Here is a 17528-nt window from a genome sequence, read left to right on the forward strand (position 1 = left end):
TACCATCCTTGCATCCCTGGAATAAATCCTACTTGATCATAATGGATGATCATTTTGATGTATTTTTTAATTTAGTTTGCTAATATTTTTTGAGTATTTTTGCATCCATGTTCATCAAGGGTATTAGTATGTAATTTTCTTTTTTTGTGGAGTCTTTGCCTGGTTTTGTATTAGAGTGATGTTGGCTTCTTCGACTGAGTTTGGGAGTATTCCCTCCTCTTCTTCTTGGAAAGCTTTAAGGAGGATGGCTATTAGGTCTTCACTAAATGTTTATAAAATTCAGTGGTGAAGCCATCTGGTCCAGGAGTTTTGCTCTTAGGTAGTTTTTTGATTACCAATTCAATTTTGTTGCTGGTAATTGGTCTGTTCAGATTTTCTGTTTCTTCCTGGGACGGCCTTGGAAGGTTGTATTTTTCTATAAAGTTGTCTATTTCTTCTAGGTTATGCTGTTTGTTACCATATAATTTTTCATAGTATTCTCTAATAATTCTTTGTATTTCTGTTGTGTCTGTAGTGATTTTTCCTTTCTCATATCTGATTCTGCTTATGTGTGTAGACTCTCTTTTTTTCTTGATAAGTCTGGCTGGGGGTTATTTATTTTGTTTATTTTCTCAAAGAACCAGCTCCTGCTTTCATCCTTCTATTGTTTTACTCTTCTTGATTTTATTTATTTCTGCTCTAATCTTTGTTATGTCCCTCCTTCTACTGACTTTGGGCCTCATTTGTTCTTCTTTTTCTAGTTTCATTAATTATGAATTTAGACTGTTCATATGGGATTGTTCTTCTTTCTTGAGGAAGCCTGTATTGCAGTATACTTACCTCTTAGCATGACCTTTGGTGCATCCCACAGATTTTGCTGTGTTAAGTTATTGTTGTTATTTGTCTCCATATATTGCTTGATCTCTGTTTAATTTGGTCATTGATCCATTGATTATTTAGGAGCATGTTGTTAAGCCTCCATATGTTTGTAGGCTTTTTTGTTTTCTTTGCATAATTTATTAGTTTTATACCTTTGTGGTCTGAGAAGCTGGTTGGTACAATTTCAATGTTTTTGAATTTGCTGAGGCTCTTTTTGTGGCCTAGTGTGTGATCTATCCTTGAGAATATTCCATGTGCACTTGAGAAGAATGTGTATCCTGCTGCTTTTGGGTGGAGTGTTCTGTAGATATCTGTTAGGTCCAACTGTTCTAATGTGTTGTTCAGTGCCTCTGTCTCCTTACTTATTTTCTGTCTGGTTGATCTGTCCTTTGGTGTAAGTGGTGTGTTGAAGTCTCCTAAAATGAATGCATTGCATTCTATTTCCCCCTTTAATTCTGTTAGTATTTGTTTCACATATGTAGGTGGTCCTGTGTTGGGTGCATAGATATTTATAATGGTTATATCCTCTTGTTGGACTGACCCCTTTATCATTATGTAATGTCCTTCTTTATCTCTTGTTACTTTCTTTGTTTTGAAGTCTATTTTGTCTGGTACCAGTACTGCAATGCCTGCTTTTTTCTCCCTATTAGTTGCATGAAATATCTTTTCCATCCCTTCACTTTTAGTCTGTATATGTCTTTGGGTTTGAAGTGAGTCTCTTGTAGGCAGCATACAGACAGGTCTTGTATTTTTATACATTCAGTGACTCTGTCTTTTGGTTGGTGCATTCAGACCATTTACATTTAAGGTAATTATCGATAGGTGTGTACTTATTGCCATTGCAGGCTTTAGATTCATGCTTACCACAGGTTCAAGGGTGACTTCCTTACTATCTAACAGTCTGACTTAACTCAGTATGTTGTTACAAACACAATCTCAAGGTTCATTTTTTTCCGTCCTTTTTCTTCCTCCTCCATTCTTTATATATTAGGTATCATATTCTGTACTCTTTGTCTATCCCCTGATTGACTTTGGGGGTACTTGTGTTTAATTATAGAATCATAGCCCTCATAGACAAGTAAATATAATCACAAGAGAAATAGGAGCTATAGGTGTACTCTTCTACTTCCTATGAGTTTAGAGAGTTATGTCAAACAACTTGACATCAAACTAAATTTAATAAAACTACTCATCTCACCTTCCATATTAAGCAGAAAATGTCTCCACTGAACCCTAAAGAAATGTTATGTTTGCTTCCCTGTTTTTATGTGGTGGTCTTGGACTTCTCACAGTCTTTTAGGATTTTTGATGTGAGTATTTTGTGCAAAGGAAAATTTTTCTTATGCTGATTCATACTGATAAGTGCCGTATCCATTCCCTCAATGATCCCCTAGTTATGTAATTCTGGAGTTGTTTTTCTTTAGCAGGTTCCCCTTTGCAGGCCCTGTGGGTCCCCCTCTTGGCTCAATGTGACTCTTTTGGTCTTTCTTTGTTGTTGTTTCTGTTTGGAACTTGAGCTCTTGAAATATGAATAGTTATAAATCTCGGGAATCAACATGATAATCTTTTTAAAAATCTACTTAGAGTTCAGGAATCTCTCAAGAGCCTCATACTGTTTTTAACTCTTCTATAGAGCTTTAGACATGGCATTGAGAATGCCCCAAGATAGGAGGGTTTTTTTGGGGGGGGGTGCGGGGGGGGTGCTGTGTGTGTGCATTTAATGTGAAGATTACTCCAACATCATTTCATAAACATAATGCATTTTTCCGCACATGACTAGTTCAAAGGAAAAAGCATTTTTTGATCATGACATCACCCCCTTTATTGACTAAAATGCCTGAGTTCAAATGTCAACCTCTACCAAGCTGCCATGTTAGTGAGCCTCGGCTGTCTTTTTAGGGAAATGGTATACCTCTGGCTCATTTCGAAAAGGTCCACTGAGGATGAACCCAGGCAGGATATTTTTTGATAAGTTGATTGATTGTCTAAACTTCAGTTGATTTCAATACAGTATGTCTGTTATGAATGTGGAAGAAAAGTGACATTCCGAGTCTTAATATTTGGCTCTAGCAGTAGTGCCTGTACCGTGCAGCTAAATCATCCCAAAAATGTTTTCTTCCACGCATGGTTCCAAGTTTTTAAGGATGGGAAGACACAGAAGGTTTTTTCCTTTGAGGAATGTTGTGAAATTTATAGAAAGCATTCTTGTGTATGATCCCACTGGATCCTCAGGCCAGCCCCTCGAGCTGGGCAAGGCTGCTGTCATTCTCCCCATTTTACGGGTTTTTAACCACGAAACAGAGAGTGAGTGAAAATCGCCTGAGGCCACATCAGTCAGGGGTAGAGTCTTGAAAAGAACTCAGGTTTTCTCCCTCCTGGCCAAGCATTAATATGACTGCTTGGACTGTGGACTCAGTTTTTTACAGGCAGACTATTCTGTAGCCCTTACAGATCTGTTTGTGGAAGAACTGCCTTGAAGCTAAGCATCAGGTACATGGAGCTGGAGACAACGCAGAGGGGCTGCCTGGGAATTCAGACTGAAGAGTCATAGGAAGTCCATGGCCAAACAGCAGCTGTTCCAGGGTGAGGGGCTCTGGAACTGGAGCTCGGTCAAGGCCTGGGCAGTCAAGACCGTTCTGGGGGTAGGAGTTTTAGAATAAAAGGCGAATTATTTAGAATCAAAGGTAAATTCAAAACCAGGAGGATCTGGTTGAATGCAAGGGGTTGATGAAGGCTGCTGTCTGTTTTAACCGTCTGCCAGTCAAAAGAAGAGACAGTCTGTGGTGCAGTAGTCGGGCCACACTTAGGATAGGCCGGTCGTTTTAAAGGGGAGTGTGTCGTGTCAAGCTGAGGAGAGGGTTTTGCTGTAGTTTCAAGTCACCCGTTCCCCTTTCACTCTTCCTTTCCCAGTTGTAATTCTTACCTTTTCCCGTCTCCTTTTCTTTGTCCCATTGTAACCAGAGATCTCAATCCAATCTCATTATTTATAAATTTTAGTACAGATAGGAACAGGCTATCCCTGTGAAATAATATTAATAGGGGCTTGTGGCCTTTTTTTCCCCCCAGAGGAACAAAGAAACAGCATCATCAACTCCAGTTTGGAATCTGTCGTCTCATCGAATACAAACAGCATCCTTAATTCCAGCAGCAGCTTACAGCCCAACATGAACTCCAGTGACCCAGACCTGCATGTGCTCAAACCCACGCGGCCCAACTCACTGTAAGTGTGCCGTCCGGCGGCCCGCACGGTAGGCCCTTGACCAGCTGTTCTGCCCAGGATCTGGTCTCCCGTCCCATCTGACCTCGAGCTTTGTCCCATGAGTGTGATTTAAACCTTCTCCCTACACTTGAAGCTTGGCTCGTTTGTTACCGGTTTTTTAAGCATCATCATCTCAAAGGGGAATTGTTATTCTTAATATACTGCTTCCTGGCCTTGGTGATCTTTGGTTTACCATCCTGCTGAGATGGCTTTTGTGATGGCTGTTGCCTGTGCTGGCTGCTGGGCATGAAAAGCAATTTCTTTTAGTTTTACAAACACCCAGGTACTGTAGTAGCTCAGAAGACCAGTAGCCAAGTCTGTCTGGCTCATTCATGTTGTCTCGGTTTCCTTCCTCCCTCTGTTGAGAATGTTCAGCGCCACCTCTGTGTCCACTTACGAAAGAAGAGCCCCCAGTAGCCCTTTGAGACAGATCCTCAAACGTCAGCAGGCTTGTGATCCCGTACCAGACGGTATGAGAGAGAAGAACATGTGTTGCTCCATTCCTGGAGATTGAGCACCCATAGCCAAAACAGACAATTTTGGGGTTTCTTGTCCAGTCCTCCATGGAAGCTAGGTCTACTCCGCTAGGGCCAGAAAGTTCTATCGTATGGTTTTGTCCCACATGGCCTAGCATACTTCTTCAGACCATCCCGTAAATCTTGTCAACTGGAGCGTTTGCAGAAAAAATGTGAAGCCACCACAACAGCCAAACTCCCAGGCCACAGTTGTATAAGCCTCGGGAAAAGCAGGGTTGATTTTTCCATCCTATGGTGGCCTCAGTTCGAGGTTTGGACACAGTTTGTCTTCAGGGTGGCAGTTTCACCTGAGGAGACACCAGGATGTTGGAATTTTGGGTGCCCCTCTGCAGGGCCTGGTTGCATGATCACACCCTGCCATTCTGTCTCTTCAAGGTGCTTAGAGATCTGCAGAGCGAGCCCAACCACTTTGCCGTAGAAGGGACTAAGGGATATTAAGGCTTGGTAGGAAAAATGACTGTGAAATGGACTTTAAAGGTACTTTTACTGCAAATGCCACAGCAGCGTAAGATGATACTGTACATGAGAAAGTCAGGCCTCTTTTTAGTTGTTGGCAGCTTTCAATCCTACCTTGATAATCGGGAAGTTGAACCGCTTACCCGCTGTTTGGTAGATGATGTGTTTGTTCATCAAGTAGACCAGTGCCGCAGGAGTGCACGGTGATAGAGCCGGTCCAGCTCGCGGGCAGTGAGTCTCTCCTGGCTCTGCAGGGCCCGTCCTGCCGGTGGAGCCTCCCTCCCTTGCTGTCTGGCTTTCTCGGGCACTCCTAGACCTTAAGGAGATTCTAGGTCTGGTTTTTTTCCATTTTGTTTAAACCTCTGAACCTTTCAGTTGCTGGGGTTATTTATTGCTCAGCATGAGCAAGTTTGGAGTTCCAGCCCAGGTGGCTTAGCACCCCCGACGGCAGCCAGCAGGGGTCTCCGCTCCCTGTTTTCAGCGGCCGGTTGTGGAGGGCCCCCTGAGCCTCCAGAGTGCATTGTGGACACAGAGGCTGCCTCGGCAGCTAAGCAGAGAAGGGGGGATGTGTTTTAAACATATCCTGGAGGAGGGGCTTGGGATTATCTTTTTCAGTTATCTAGACATGATTTGTTGCACATAAAAAAAAAACACTGGGGGTCACTCTGCCCACGTGACGCCACCTGCAGGGGTTGTCCCCTGTCTGCTGCAGATTCGGGGGGCCTTCCCGGAGTGGATGGTGCTGCCAGGCATAGTTTCTCCTGTTTGCCCTTGGAGAAGGGCTGGAGGTCGGGGTGTGGGCGCATTCCCAACAAAACTGCTGAGCTTCCGCGCTGAGGGAACGCCTGACGCCTGTGAGTTCTGAGCCCCAGGAAGGCGGTTCTGGAGGAGGAAACAGCACCGACACGAGTTTGGCCCACCCGGAAGGAGGGCTGCGCCGAAGGCTCCCTGCACCTGCGGCAGGTTCCCCAGCTCTTCCCGAAACCCAGGGCAGTGGGGTGGTGTGCCCCAGTTTGTGCCTCTGCGGGTTTTTCTGCCGTGGGTCTGCCTGCGGGGACCACAGTCAGAAGCTGGGTAGTCCTGGCGAACTGAAGCCGCAGCGCTGCCCCTGGGCAGAGGGATTGTGAGAGGCCTGCGGGCACGTGTGCCTTGGGCTGAGGCCCGGTCCCAGCCAGCCCAGGCCGCTCGGCCTCAGCCTCAGCCCTGCTCCCCCTCATGTCCTCCATCGCTGGTCACTTGGCAGTGCACAGACGCCCGTCCCTGGGGACGCTGAATGACACAGACGAAAACAAAAAACCAAGTCGGGGGTGGGGGGTTACCATCAGCTTGACAGTGCATTAGACATAAGGTGGGAAACAGCCACCAGGAAACTGTCAGTTCTTTTTATTTCATTCATTTGTTTTTCATTATTTTCATAATGACTGGAGTGATGATTATGACCCTATAACAGTCATAATGCAAGAAACACATTTTTGATTCCACAGCCTTTGGTGCCTCAGAAACCACAGTTTGCTGTCTCATTGGTGAATCTTAACTAATTCTCCAAGGTGGTCAGAGCCCTCTTGCTTGTGTGGGCATAATGTTAAATTAGGCACCAGAATTAGAAATGCCCCATTACTAGCCATGCCAGGGCAAGGCCACAGGGTTTAACCCTTCAGCAGGTCCTCAGCTAGACCTCCTGGAGTGGCCGTCTCTCCTGCAGATCAGAGGACGCTGGGTAAGATAGGACCGAAAGAGTTTAAAATTGTCAGCAAGTTTTGCTGCTCTGTTTTGTGCCCAGATTTATTCTAAGTAACTTGGAGTAAATGAGAAAAACAGGGTTCCTGGCCTCCCCAGTAGTTGACAGTCTGGCTGAGGAGGAAAGACAGTGGTACGTGGTAGTGCTAAATGGGACTTAATGCTCGTAAGTGCATTTAGAGTCCACAACCGTTAACTAATTATCTGTTGGGTATACTCACCAGTCAGAGCACTGGGAAAGGTAGAAAGACAAAATATACTATGTGGGTGGATGAAGAACATTCCAATAAGGGTCATTAGGAAAGCAGAGATGATCCAGGATGGGGGAAGAACAGCCTGCAGACTGTGGCCGGAGAGGAACGTTTAAGCTCCTCCTGCGCTGCTCCCACCAAAACAATACGGAGGCAGCCTTTAAAATCAGGACACTCCACACAAAAACCCATATTTCATGCTGGAACAACTAGACATCCACATACAAAAGACTAAATCTAGACACAGACCTGACACCTTTCAGATCAGAGGACACTGGGTAAGATAGGACCGAAAGAGTTTAAAATTGTCAGCAAGTTTTGCTGCTCTGTTTTGTGCCCAGATTTATGCTAAGTAACTTGGAGTAAATGAGAAAAACAGAGAAAAAATAAAATAGTGGGCAGGAGGGTGAGTAGGTGGAGCATGGGGCATTTACTCAAAATAGATCATAGATCTAAATGTAAAATAAAAAGCTATAAAACTTATAGAAGTCAACACAGGAGAAAATCTAGGTGACCTTGGGTTTGACAATAACTATTTAGATAAAACACTGGAAGCATAATCCATGAAAAAAAAATTGCTAAATTGGACTTCATTTAGGTTAAAAACTTCTGCAAAACACACTACTAAGAGAATGAAAAGCCAAGCCACAGACTATAGGAGAAAATATTTGCAAAACATGTATCTGATAAAGGACCAGTAACTAAAATAAAAAACTCTTAAAACTCTATTAATAAGTAAACGAAAAACCCAGTTAAAAACTGAATGGTCACCTTACCAAAGAAGACATACAGGTGCAAATAAGCATATGAAAAGATGCTCAACATCTTATGTCTTTAAGGAATTACAAATTATAATAATGAGATATTTGCGCACACCTAGTAGAATGACTAAAATCCAAAGCAATGACACCAGGTGCTGGTGCGAATGTGGAGCCACAGGAACTCCCATGCAGTGCTGGTGGGAGTGCAGAATGAGACAGCCACTTGGAAACGCGATTTGGTAGTTTCTTAGAAAGCTAAACATAGACTTACCATATGACACGATCCAGCAGTCACACTGCTAGGTGTTTACCCAAATGAGTAAAAAACTTATGTCCACAGAGAAACCTGCCCACAAATGTTTATAGAAGCTTTATTCATAATTGCCAAAACTTGGAAGCAACCAAGATGTTCTTTAGTAGGTGAATTGGATAAACAAACAATGGTACATCCAGACAATGGGATATTATTCATTGATAGAAAGAAACAAGCTGTGAAGTCATGAAAGGACATGAATGAACCTTTGATGCATATTATTAAGTGAAAGAAGCCTCTCTGAAAGACTACAATATGGTATGGTATCAACTATATGACATTCTAGACAAGACAAAACTATAGTCAGTAAAAAAATAAAATAGTGGGCAGGAGGGTGAGTAGGTGGAGCATGGGGCATTTTTAGGGCAGGGATACTATTCTGTGTGACAACTGTGATAGTAGGTATAAGACATGCATCTGTTAAAGCCTGCAAAACCCACAGCAGTTTTGTGAAGAATGAATCTGTAAACTATGCATGAGACTGATGCGCTGCCTACTTTGCTAAGAAAGCACTCAAGTAAACTATGGATTTTATTTGATAATAATGTGTCAGTATATCAGTATTGGTACATCATTTGTAACAAATGTACCAAACTAGTAAAAGATGTTCAGGTTAAAGGAGAAACTTGCAGAGTGGGTAAGGTATATGGAAACTCTAAGTTATTTTGAGCAATTTTTTTGTAACCCTAAAACTACCCCAAAAATAAAGTCTATTAATACGTGTCTTCTGAAATATAGATTTCTAGTTGCCTATGCAAGGTAGAAAATTTGGTCACAGGTCCAGTCCTGTCTACTGGCCTGCTTCGCTCTCTTGTATCTCCTGCCTTTCGGCCTGTGATAGATAAAATATGGCCAAAGAATATTTGCAGCCCCTCCCGTTTAGAGGTGGAGGCCTTGAATCTAGGCTGGCCTTCACCCTCTCACTTGATTTGTCCCTTAGAATGTGGTGGAAGTGATGGTGTGTGACCTGCAAGCCCAGGCCACAAGGCCTTGCAGCTTCCCATCCTGCCCAGCTGCCGCGGGAAAAGCCCAGGCCACCAGCCAGGTGAATGCAGCCACCTGAGTCCAGGAAAGACCAACAGAAAAGCTGCACAATCGACCCACAGATTCAGGAGAAACAAACCAGTGTGGTTGTTAGAAGCCGCTGAGTTGAGGCCAGTTATTCAGCAGTAGTTCCTGCCCCAAGCCTGTGCATCTGTGATCTTGGAGTGACCCCAGCTGCCTTGGGCTGGGCTGGGCTGGGCTGCCTGGGGTGGGGGTGGGGGTGGGTTTTGTTGAAGAGCAGCAGCAGCATGGAGACTAGCCTCTCAATGTTCAAAATCTTCTTTGAAAGAAAATGACTCATAAATGAGATTCTAAGAAGTTAAGAAACAAAATAAAACCCATAGCTGACAGCTGAGGCAATGAGAAAGACAGGCTGAAGCCTGGCACGGGAAGCAGGAGGTCCTAGGTCTTTATCCTGGCACCAACAGAGATGGCCTGGTGCCAGTCGTTGGCCCCAATATGCCCATCTCTCTACTCCCTGTGGTGTAAGAAGTGGGGTTGGTGACCTGTCTCTAAGAACAGAGATTGTTTGATGGGTGCCTTTACAAAAGACTGCAGAAACACAAGTCACTCTCTTCTCTCACAGTGACCAGTGGTTAGCGCCCTGCCACTGCCTTCCTGGAAGATAGTAATTTTTAAAGAGGAAGTAAACAAATATTGAGAAAGAAGGCAGGGGATGTCCCACTGGGGACACAAGATACCACAGTAATTCCCCCAAATTAAAAACTGCTAGGTGAATGATTTCTTCAGACCGCTGGGGTAGGGAGGGAGGGGCTGGTTAAGATTGAAAGAAGTCTGGGGAGGGACGTAATTACCAGGGAGGAACCCAGCCGTGCAGTCCACCCCGCCTAAGGGGTCCCCACCCCAAAAAAATAACTGCCCAGTAGCCTCATAAATAAAACTAATTCTTCTCGTCCTTTCTGCTTAACACACACGCACATGCATTTCCAAGTTATTTCTGGTGACCTAAAAGATGTGTGTGTGCCAGACGCCTTCAGATTCTGCCAGAGTCAACTGTCCTGTCCAGTCTTCGTGGCCAGTGAGAGGCGAGAGAACAGTGCCTGGAATTCGGAGGATAAACACGGCCTGCTTCCAGGCAGAGCTGTTGCTCTGAAGCAGGGCTGGTGCCGTCTGAATTTGATTCGGCCGCTCTCAGATAAAACTAGGGGAAAACTTGCCTTGAGAAATACCTCTAAAATTCTATGTTTTACATATTCAGTCAATGTTTGTTCAACAAATATTGTTTGAAGACCTACTGTGGGCCGGGTATTGTTACTCTGAGTGCTGAAGATACACTGATTAAAAAAAAATTAATAATTCTGCTCTCATGGATTGCACGCAGTAGTGATAACGGGAGTATCTGCTCTGTCAGGAGCTGAGAAGTCGTGTGGAGAGAACTAGGGTCAAGGACATACAGTTTTGAAAGGGGGACAAGGCAAGGGACTTTAGTTCTTTCTGCCTCAGTTTCCTCATCTAAACAGGGTGATCATACCCTCCTCAGAAAGGTGTTGTGAAGATTAAATGAGATCACCCTTACTTATTCCCACTTACATGTTCAGCACCATGAATGGCAGTTATTACCAATGTTATTGTGGAGGGGCCCCCATACACTCTCCTTTCTGTCCCCCCATTCCCTCAGCCCTGGCACTCATTTCTTATGTGCAGAGGGCCCGCATTCTCCTCACCTCCCCCGACCAGCTGCCTTCCTTGAATCCGAGACTGGAGGCATCTGCCAGTCCCGTCTTCGAGTCATCAGTGGAAAGGAGGAACTTCTCCTCGAGAGGCAGTCGCTGCCCCTTACTTACACCGAGAGTGCGGGGTAGGCACACCTGTTCCTGAAAGATTTGGAAACCTACAGATCACACGGGGTAACTGCTGACCTGTGTGCGTGGCTGTTATTTATTGAGACCATGAATCACAAAACGAATAATATGCATCAGACAAGCAATAATTAATGGCTTTTTTGTTGTTGTCAGTTAGTTATACCATCTAAGTGCTGGCTTATGCCAAAGGGTCACACCCAGCCAGGCAGCTAGGATTTTCCTACAGTGATCTTTGTCATTCTTTGGAATGCAGGGATTTAAAGAGGAAATTTTCCTTTGTGGTTGAGTCAGTGTTCTGTGGAGGATCTTTCCCTGAAAGGTTGAGGATTCTGTTTCTCACCCACCTCCAAGCAGAAACGGTCTTTTTAGACTGTCTTAGTTGAAAACATGGTGGCCCCCCCATCGCGGGGAATACCTTGAAAGCATAAGGCATTTCACAAGGCACCATGTGCCTGTTCCTCAGCCTCCGCACAGCCTCCGCAGTGGCTCCGTGTGCTAGGTCACGGTTGCTCCTCGGACAAGCCCGAAGCACCGCCCCTGCACCCGCAGGCCCCTGGCCCGCCACGGCGCAGCTCCTCTGGGTACCAGGCCACGTTCCCGTGACGTTTCCAGAGATTGTTTTCTGAGTGGCTTCCTGTCAGCGTTTCCCATTCCCCAGCCAGGATCTCCCCCGCCAGTCAGGAGCCCAGCTGGCTTCTCTGGGTTGAGGGTGGAGATTCCTGCCTGGTGACCCATCTGATTTTTATTGGATAAATGTGTTTGGTTACTCGCAGTCCTTTTTTTCACATAAGAATCGCCCGAGGCGGCCCTCGCACTTCAGGGCACAGCAGGATTTCTTTCCCAATTGCCAGGCTGTCAGGGGCACCAGGACCCTACAGCCCATCATCAGGGGGGGCATGGGAGGAGGTGGGGCAGGACACGGTCGGGCGCTTAGCCACATCCCTGTTTTCTGCCACAGTGATCGTCACAAATGAAAAAACTGTTTTCCTCCATGCATATTGTTTTCATCCCCCTTTACGAGCTAAAAATCGTATAAAGGGTCTGTGCTGTGTTTGTAAACTAATTAATCTTGCTAAATAATATAAAATGATTTCCCAAAATTTGCCATGACACACAGTAGATGCTATAGTCTTGGCATTTAATTAAATGTATGAATGAATGAATTTCATTGTCAGTTTAGCTGCCCTCAAATGCCCTATAGCACTGCATTTTACATGTGTAAGTAGGTGTTAGGCATTTTCAATCTCAAATTTTGGTAGAGTCTTTAGGGAAGGAAATAGACTTAAGATTTGGCATGGCTTTTGGCACTGTTGTGCCTGTAAAGGAATTTTGAAAGAACTCTAAAATGCCATTTTTCTCACTCAGGTTAGATTTGGAATTCTTTCTCTCCCTGTTATGTAATTTGGGGGGTCTTATTGGTAGATTCAGGTAAATTAAAATCATATTAAAGTACTGCTTTTTAAACCTTTAGTCAGTCTGGAAAGCAGATGCTTATTTAGCTAGGAACACATTTCTAGTTAGATAGGATGTTATTTTTAACCACTTCTCTGCATTAAGAGCCTAGAAAACCATGCAAGATCTCCTGTAGGCTTCATTTGGTCTCTGCTGTTCTGGTCTTCTAGGGCAGAGTCTTAGCCCTGTGCAGTGGTTCTCATGCTTCTGGGACCAGCAGCGTTTTCACTTCCTGGGAGCCTGTTAGATATACACATTCTCAGGCCCCACCCCAGACTTCTGGATGGGGAGCCCAGCACTCTGTTTAATAAGTCCTGCAGGTGATTCTGATACATGCTCAAGTCTGAGGACCATCATCGTAGTGCACTAGGCTGATGGATCGCCACAAGAATAAAGTCAGGATTTACCTCATTGTAAAGCTCTCAGCAAGCCACTGGCACTCTGATTGTCCCTGCAGTGATGACAGAGGTGGAGCCTGAAGAGCACCCGCCTCCTGGGCTTAGAGATCAATACAATTTATGCAGCAGAGGATGGATAGGTTAGCTTCTTGGAGGAACCCACTTAGCTCACCAGTGCTGCACCATCCAGCTCCCCAAGGAAGCCAGTCGGCTGCTCTGCAAATGCACGGCTTTTTGCAAATCAGGAGAGGGTGGGTGCATCAGGCCAACGTATTTTTATTGAGCACCTGTGTGTGTATCATGAACATGAGACGATCAAGACCCTTATACTGATAGGAAAACAGCGCTCAGCGTACGTGATGCCGAACGTGCTTGATCGGCATCACCATGGAGAGGAGACATGAGACTTCTAATCAGTGCTCCCCAAACTGACGCAGGAAGGGGTGTGTGTGGAGAGGCAAGAGCTCCGCTGAAGTCGGCACATTCTGACTTAGAGGACTTCTGAGCCTTCAGTATGTCCGCTGTGAATTCCCTAAAGGGCGTGTGTTATGACTCATCTCCTAAGGGCATCTGACCACATAGGATGCTTTCTACAGCACTTCTCTTCAGCCCTTTAAAACAGGAGTCCACAGATTGGGAAATGTTAATCAACACTCCACTTTTGAGGGGGAAAATATATTTCTTATAATGAATGGTATTATTATGGCAGTGAGCCTTCAAGAGAACAGAGATTTGGTTTATATATAGATGTATGGCCACAAATAGCTATCTGAAGGCTGAAATGGGTCATATCTGTACAAAAAGTTTTGGGATCGGGTGTAGGGAAAGGCTTACGTGGCCTGGTACTTGGCTCTGCTCTTTCCTAAGTGTATAAACTTGGGCATGTTGTTTGCCCTGAGTTAAACCTCTTACGTGAAATGGTAATAATAATAACAATAATAATAATAGTGGTAAGACCTACCTTCACGGTTGTTGTGAAGGTCACATAAGGTAATGCCTACATAACATTTATTTATTCATTCATTTTTTTAGGAGAGCCAGGGAGAGGCTTTTATTGAGAGATACAGTGAGAGGACAGAGCTTCTTGCTCACGCCAGGAGGGGACAGAGAGCCCCTGCCTGCATAACATTTAGGAAATGGCCTGGTTCATAATAAGTGGTCAGTAAAAACTGGTTGCCATTCTGATTTTTTAAAATTCCTTGATCATTATTTGCTCTTAGGCCACTGCTCTACCAGTGAACAAACCTCTAGTGTTGATTTCTTTCAGTGGTGGCAGTAGATAGACACTCAGTGTTTAGTTCGTTTGATCCTGGTATAACACAAAGCAACCTATGATTAAAAACACTGAGATAATTTTTAAATGAAGTAAAACTCCTAAAACTACAAATAGCAAAATACACTGAAATGAGTAGAAGCGCTCCTGTTACAAGACAGGCTTCCAGCTACCTGCACAAGGTCAGCAGGCTTCCGCGTTTACTCTTGGGAGCCTTGTCCAACCGTCTACCCCACTGTTTCTCTGCTGAGCAGAGCCAATTGGAACCGTGCTAATTAGACTAGAACCTAATTGCAATCCCAAATTCTCACTGGGGGTTAATTAGCCTTAGGGACTCCTTTCCAGCCCATGCCTCTGTGTAAATCTGACTGTTGTTATGGCAAGAAGAAAATGTAGTTTATGAAAAAAGTCATCCTGAATTCCGCATCTTAGTCCCTCACTGCGCTTGCTCTGCCAGGTGCTCTGCCAGGTGCTCTGCCAGGTGCCCTTGCAGCGCCTCCCGACTTCCTCCTCAAGGCAGCAGTGCGTTCTCCCCAAAGCACTTTTCAGTGTCCTTTCAAACTCCATACAAATTGAAGAGGTGATGGGGCTGCTGTGTGGCTGTTGTCAAAAATGCTCAGAAAATGGATAAACAGCTGCTTTAAGAACCACCGTATTTCCTCTTACTGCCCTGTGCGAAGAAGCTGTATCTTCAGAGGTAACCAAGGTGATATTGTCCACAAAGAAATAAAGGCAAAGAGGTCCATTCAAGGATAATGTATTAGAATCCTAAGTAGAAACATCAGCACAATGGAAATAGCATAATTCAAGGACAGTTTATTTACAAAGGAGTGGGGGCAAGAGAATTGCAAGAGATACTGCAGTAAACCAAGGCTGGTAGCACCCCAGCTGGTCACCATCCTTCAGCTGTAGGGACTTGAGTAGAAAGCGGCCACCAGAGCCCGGAAGGGCAGAGCAGTGTGCAGAGTGAGCACCATGAAAGGACCTTCGGTGGAGGGACTCGGCCAGGTGGAGGTGACCTCTTAGGAAGGAAGCAGGAATAGATGCAGCCTTCTCCTCCCTCGTGCTCGCCTCCTGCCAGAGCTCCCTCCCCCTGGGGGAAGCCAACAGGGAGTCAGAGGGCACGGGAAACCCTATGTCTGGAATCCTTGCTGGTCACCCCCCAGAGAAGAGGGCGGGTTGGGAGTGGGTGCTGTCCAGCACGGATGTACATTGCACGATCATTTATAAAAGCCAGAGTGGGACCAGAGGGGGTGATCATGAATGAAGGACTGCCTGCACAAGCCGCAGAGCAGAATACTCCTCGGTGTAGCAGAGGTCGTTCCGTATGTGCTGGTGTGGAGCGCCCTGCAAAGGGACATTACAGGGGAAAGCAAGGCACAGGACAGGGAATGTGGTTCTCAGCCCAGCTGCATGTCAGCACCCACCAGGAGGCTGAAGATATGAGACACCAATGCTAGGCTCATCCTGAGGCCTCCGAGTTTATTGATCTATGGTGGGATCTGAGTCTTAACGTTTTTTAAAGCTTCTTAGATGATACTGACGCATGGCAAGGTTTGAAAACCAATAGTGTGCATTGTACGATCCTACTTACATATATATACAGAGAGATGTACGTACATGTCTGTAATGTTTCTGGAAAGATACAGGGGAATGAATCTGTGGTTGTCTCTGATGGAGACAGATGGGACAGTGACCTGTGCTGGGAGGGGTACTGGCTTTTCCTGTCAACACTACCCTTTGTACCCTTTTGTAGTGTTGGGATTTTTTTTTTTTTTTACATAGGCGTGCTTTGAGTACTCCGTTTCAAAAACTCAGAAAATAGGTTTGCTCAGTTTTGTGATCACCATTTTCTATTCTCTTCTTAAAGGTGTGGTGTATCTTTTTGTGGGGAAGAATTTTTTTTTAATACATGTGCTTTTATTTTTAAATTTCTTCCAGTTTTGAAAAATAACTGACATACATCATCACTGTATACCTTTAAGGCACACAGCATGATGGTTTGATTTAAATACAGAAAAGTATGAAACGCTTCACAGATTTGTCATCATTCCGCACAGGGGCCGTGCTAATCTCTGTGCCATTCTGACTTTTAGTGCATTGCTGCTGAAGTGAGTGTGGAATTTTTTTTTAACCTTTAAAATTTGTTGTATACTCAATAGCTAGGGATCTGAGGAAGATGGTGTTGGGATATAAGGTGGTTGAAGTGTAAGGCCTGTATCAAGGAGTTGCTTTCAGGGTGCTTTAAATGAAATTAGGTCTGATCGCATCATTCATTCCATGGCCAAATGATTCCTCTCTCAGGTGGTGAGTCCAGGGCTCTAGGTTAGTCCTATAAATGGTAACTCTTGCTTGAGAGGAAATTTGTCTCAAGTTGCTAAGTAGAATGGATCCAGTTGGACCCCTACATCTCAACTGATTTCAGATTTCTTATTAACTTGGGAAACCCTAACTCATTTCTTACATTGAGCAACTATTCATGAACTCCTCCCCATCCCCTCAACCAACATTGTGAAATTTAAGTAGTTCGGTTTTCTCGAGCTATATATAGTTCCTCCACCTGATCATCATCTGTCATTCTCCACCTGCTATCTGCCCAATTTCCTTTAAAAGCCTCATTTTAAAGCACAATATATAATGGAAAAATCTTAACTCCTGACCTTTGTAGAGATAAACTAGAGTTACTCAATAATAATTAGCAGTTGCCCTGGTAACCTCAGGCACACTGCTTAAGTGACTGGTATTCATCACTGTCCCCTGCCTCTTAGAGAGTGAAATCACCTGCTTCATGCTAATGAAAAGAGGAACAATAATCCTTTTCAGCTTTTATTGTTAGGGTAGAAGTGATATTGTTTGTGATTAGACACTTTCATGAAAAAGAGGTCTTTTATTTTTCAGTGACTGAAATGATTTCAAGAGAAAAACCATCTTAGGTTTTGAGCAAGTTGGAAAGCCCTGTTCAGTTTATTTTCTTCACCTCTGTAGAAGTTATTTAGGCAGGTGAAACTTGCAGATCAGAATGTAAGGGCAGCGGCGTTGAGGACAGAATGAGAGAATGAAATCGGCAAGGCCGGCCCCGTGTCACGTCAGACACCGCCGACCAGGGAGATGACAGCTCTCTGACATCGGTGTTTTGCCCAGAAGAACCCGGACGGAACGCTGGGAAACCCAAGGCAGAAGCACGAGAACAATTTCTTATCCCCCAACAAACGTCTTGACTTCACCTCTTCCTTGGAAGAAGCCTGCCCTAAGGGCCCCTTTCAGCGCAGACCTCACGGCGGGCGGGCCATGTAAGTGTCTGCTTTGCGGGAGGGACAGCCCTCCGTCCGCTGACACTCACATCCGCTTTCCCAGTCTCCTCTCGACC

General features: G+C 44.8%; 1 protein-coding gene across 8 annotated transcripts in view; it reads left to right on the plus strand.

The window, feature by feature from the left end:
* Window positions 1–17528, plus strand: part of ARHGAP26 (Rho GTPase activating protein 26) — a 404986-nt gene that overhangs the window by 330939 nt on the left and 56519 nt on the right. For all 8 annotated transcript variants that reach the window (XR_012125172.1, XM_073221874.1, XM_073221875.1 and 5 more), the window contains exon 20: window positions 3925–4078. Coding sequence is in view for 7 of the 8 variants with exons in the window: in XM_073221874.1 (XP_073077975.1) it covers window positions 3925–4078 (154 nt within the window). In the remaining variant the exon portion in view is untranslated. The remainder of the gene's footprint in view (window positions 1–3924; window positions 4079–17528) is intronic.

The sequence above is a fragment of the Manis javanica genome, chromosome 14 (assembly GCF_040802235.1).
Source record: "Manis javanica isolate MJ-LG chromosome 14, MJ_LKY, whole genome shotgun sequence".
In the NCBI taxonomy this organism is placed as follows: Eukaryota; Metazoa; Chordata; class Mammalia; order Pholidota; family Manidae; genus Manis; species Manis javanica.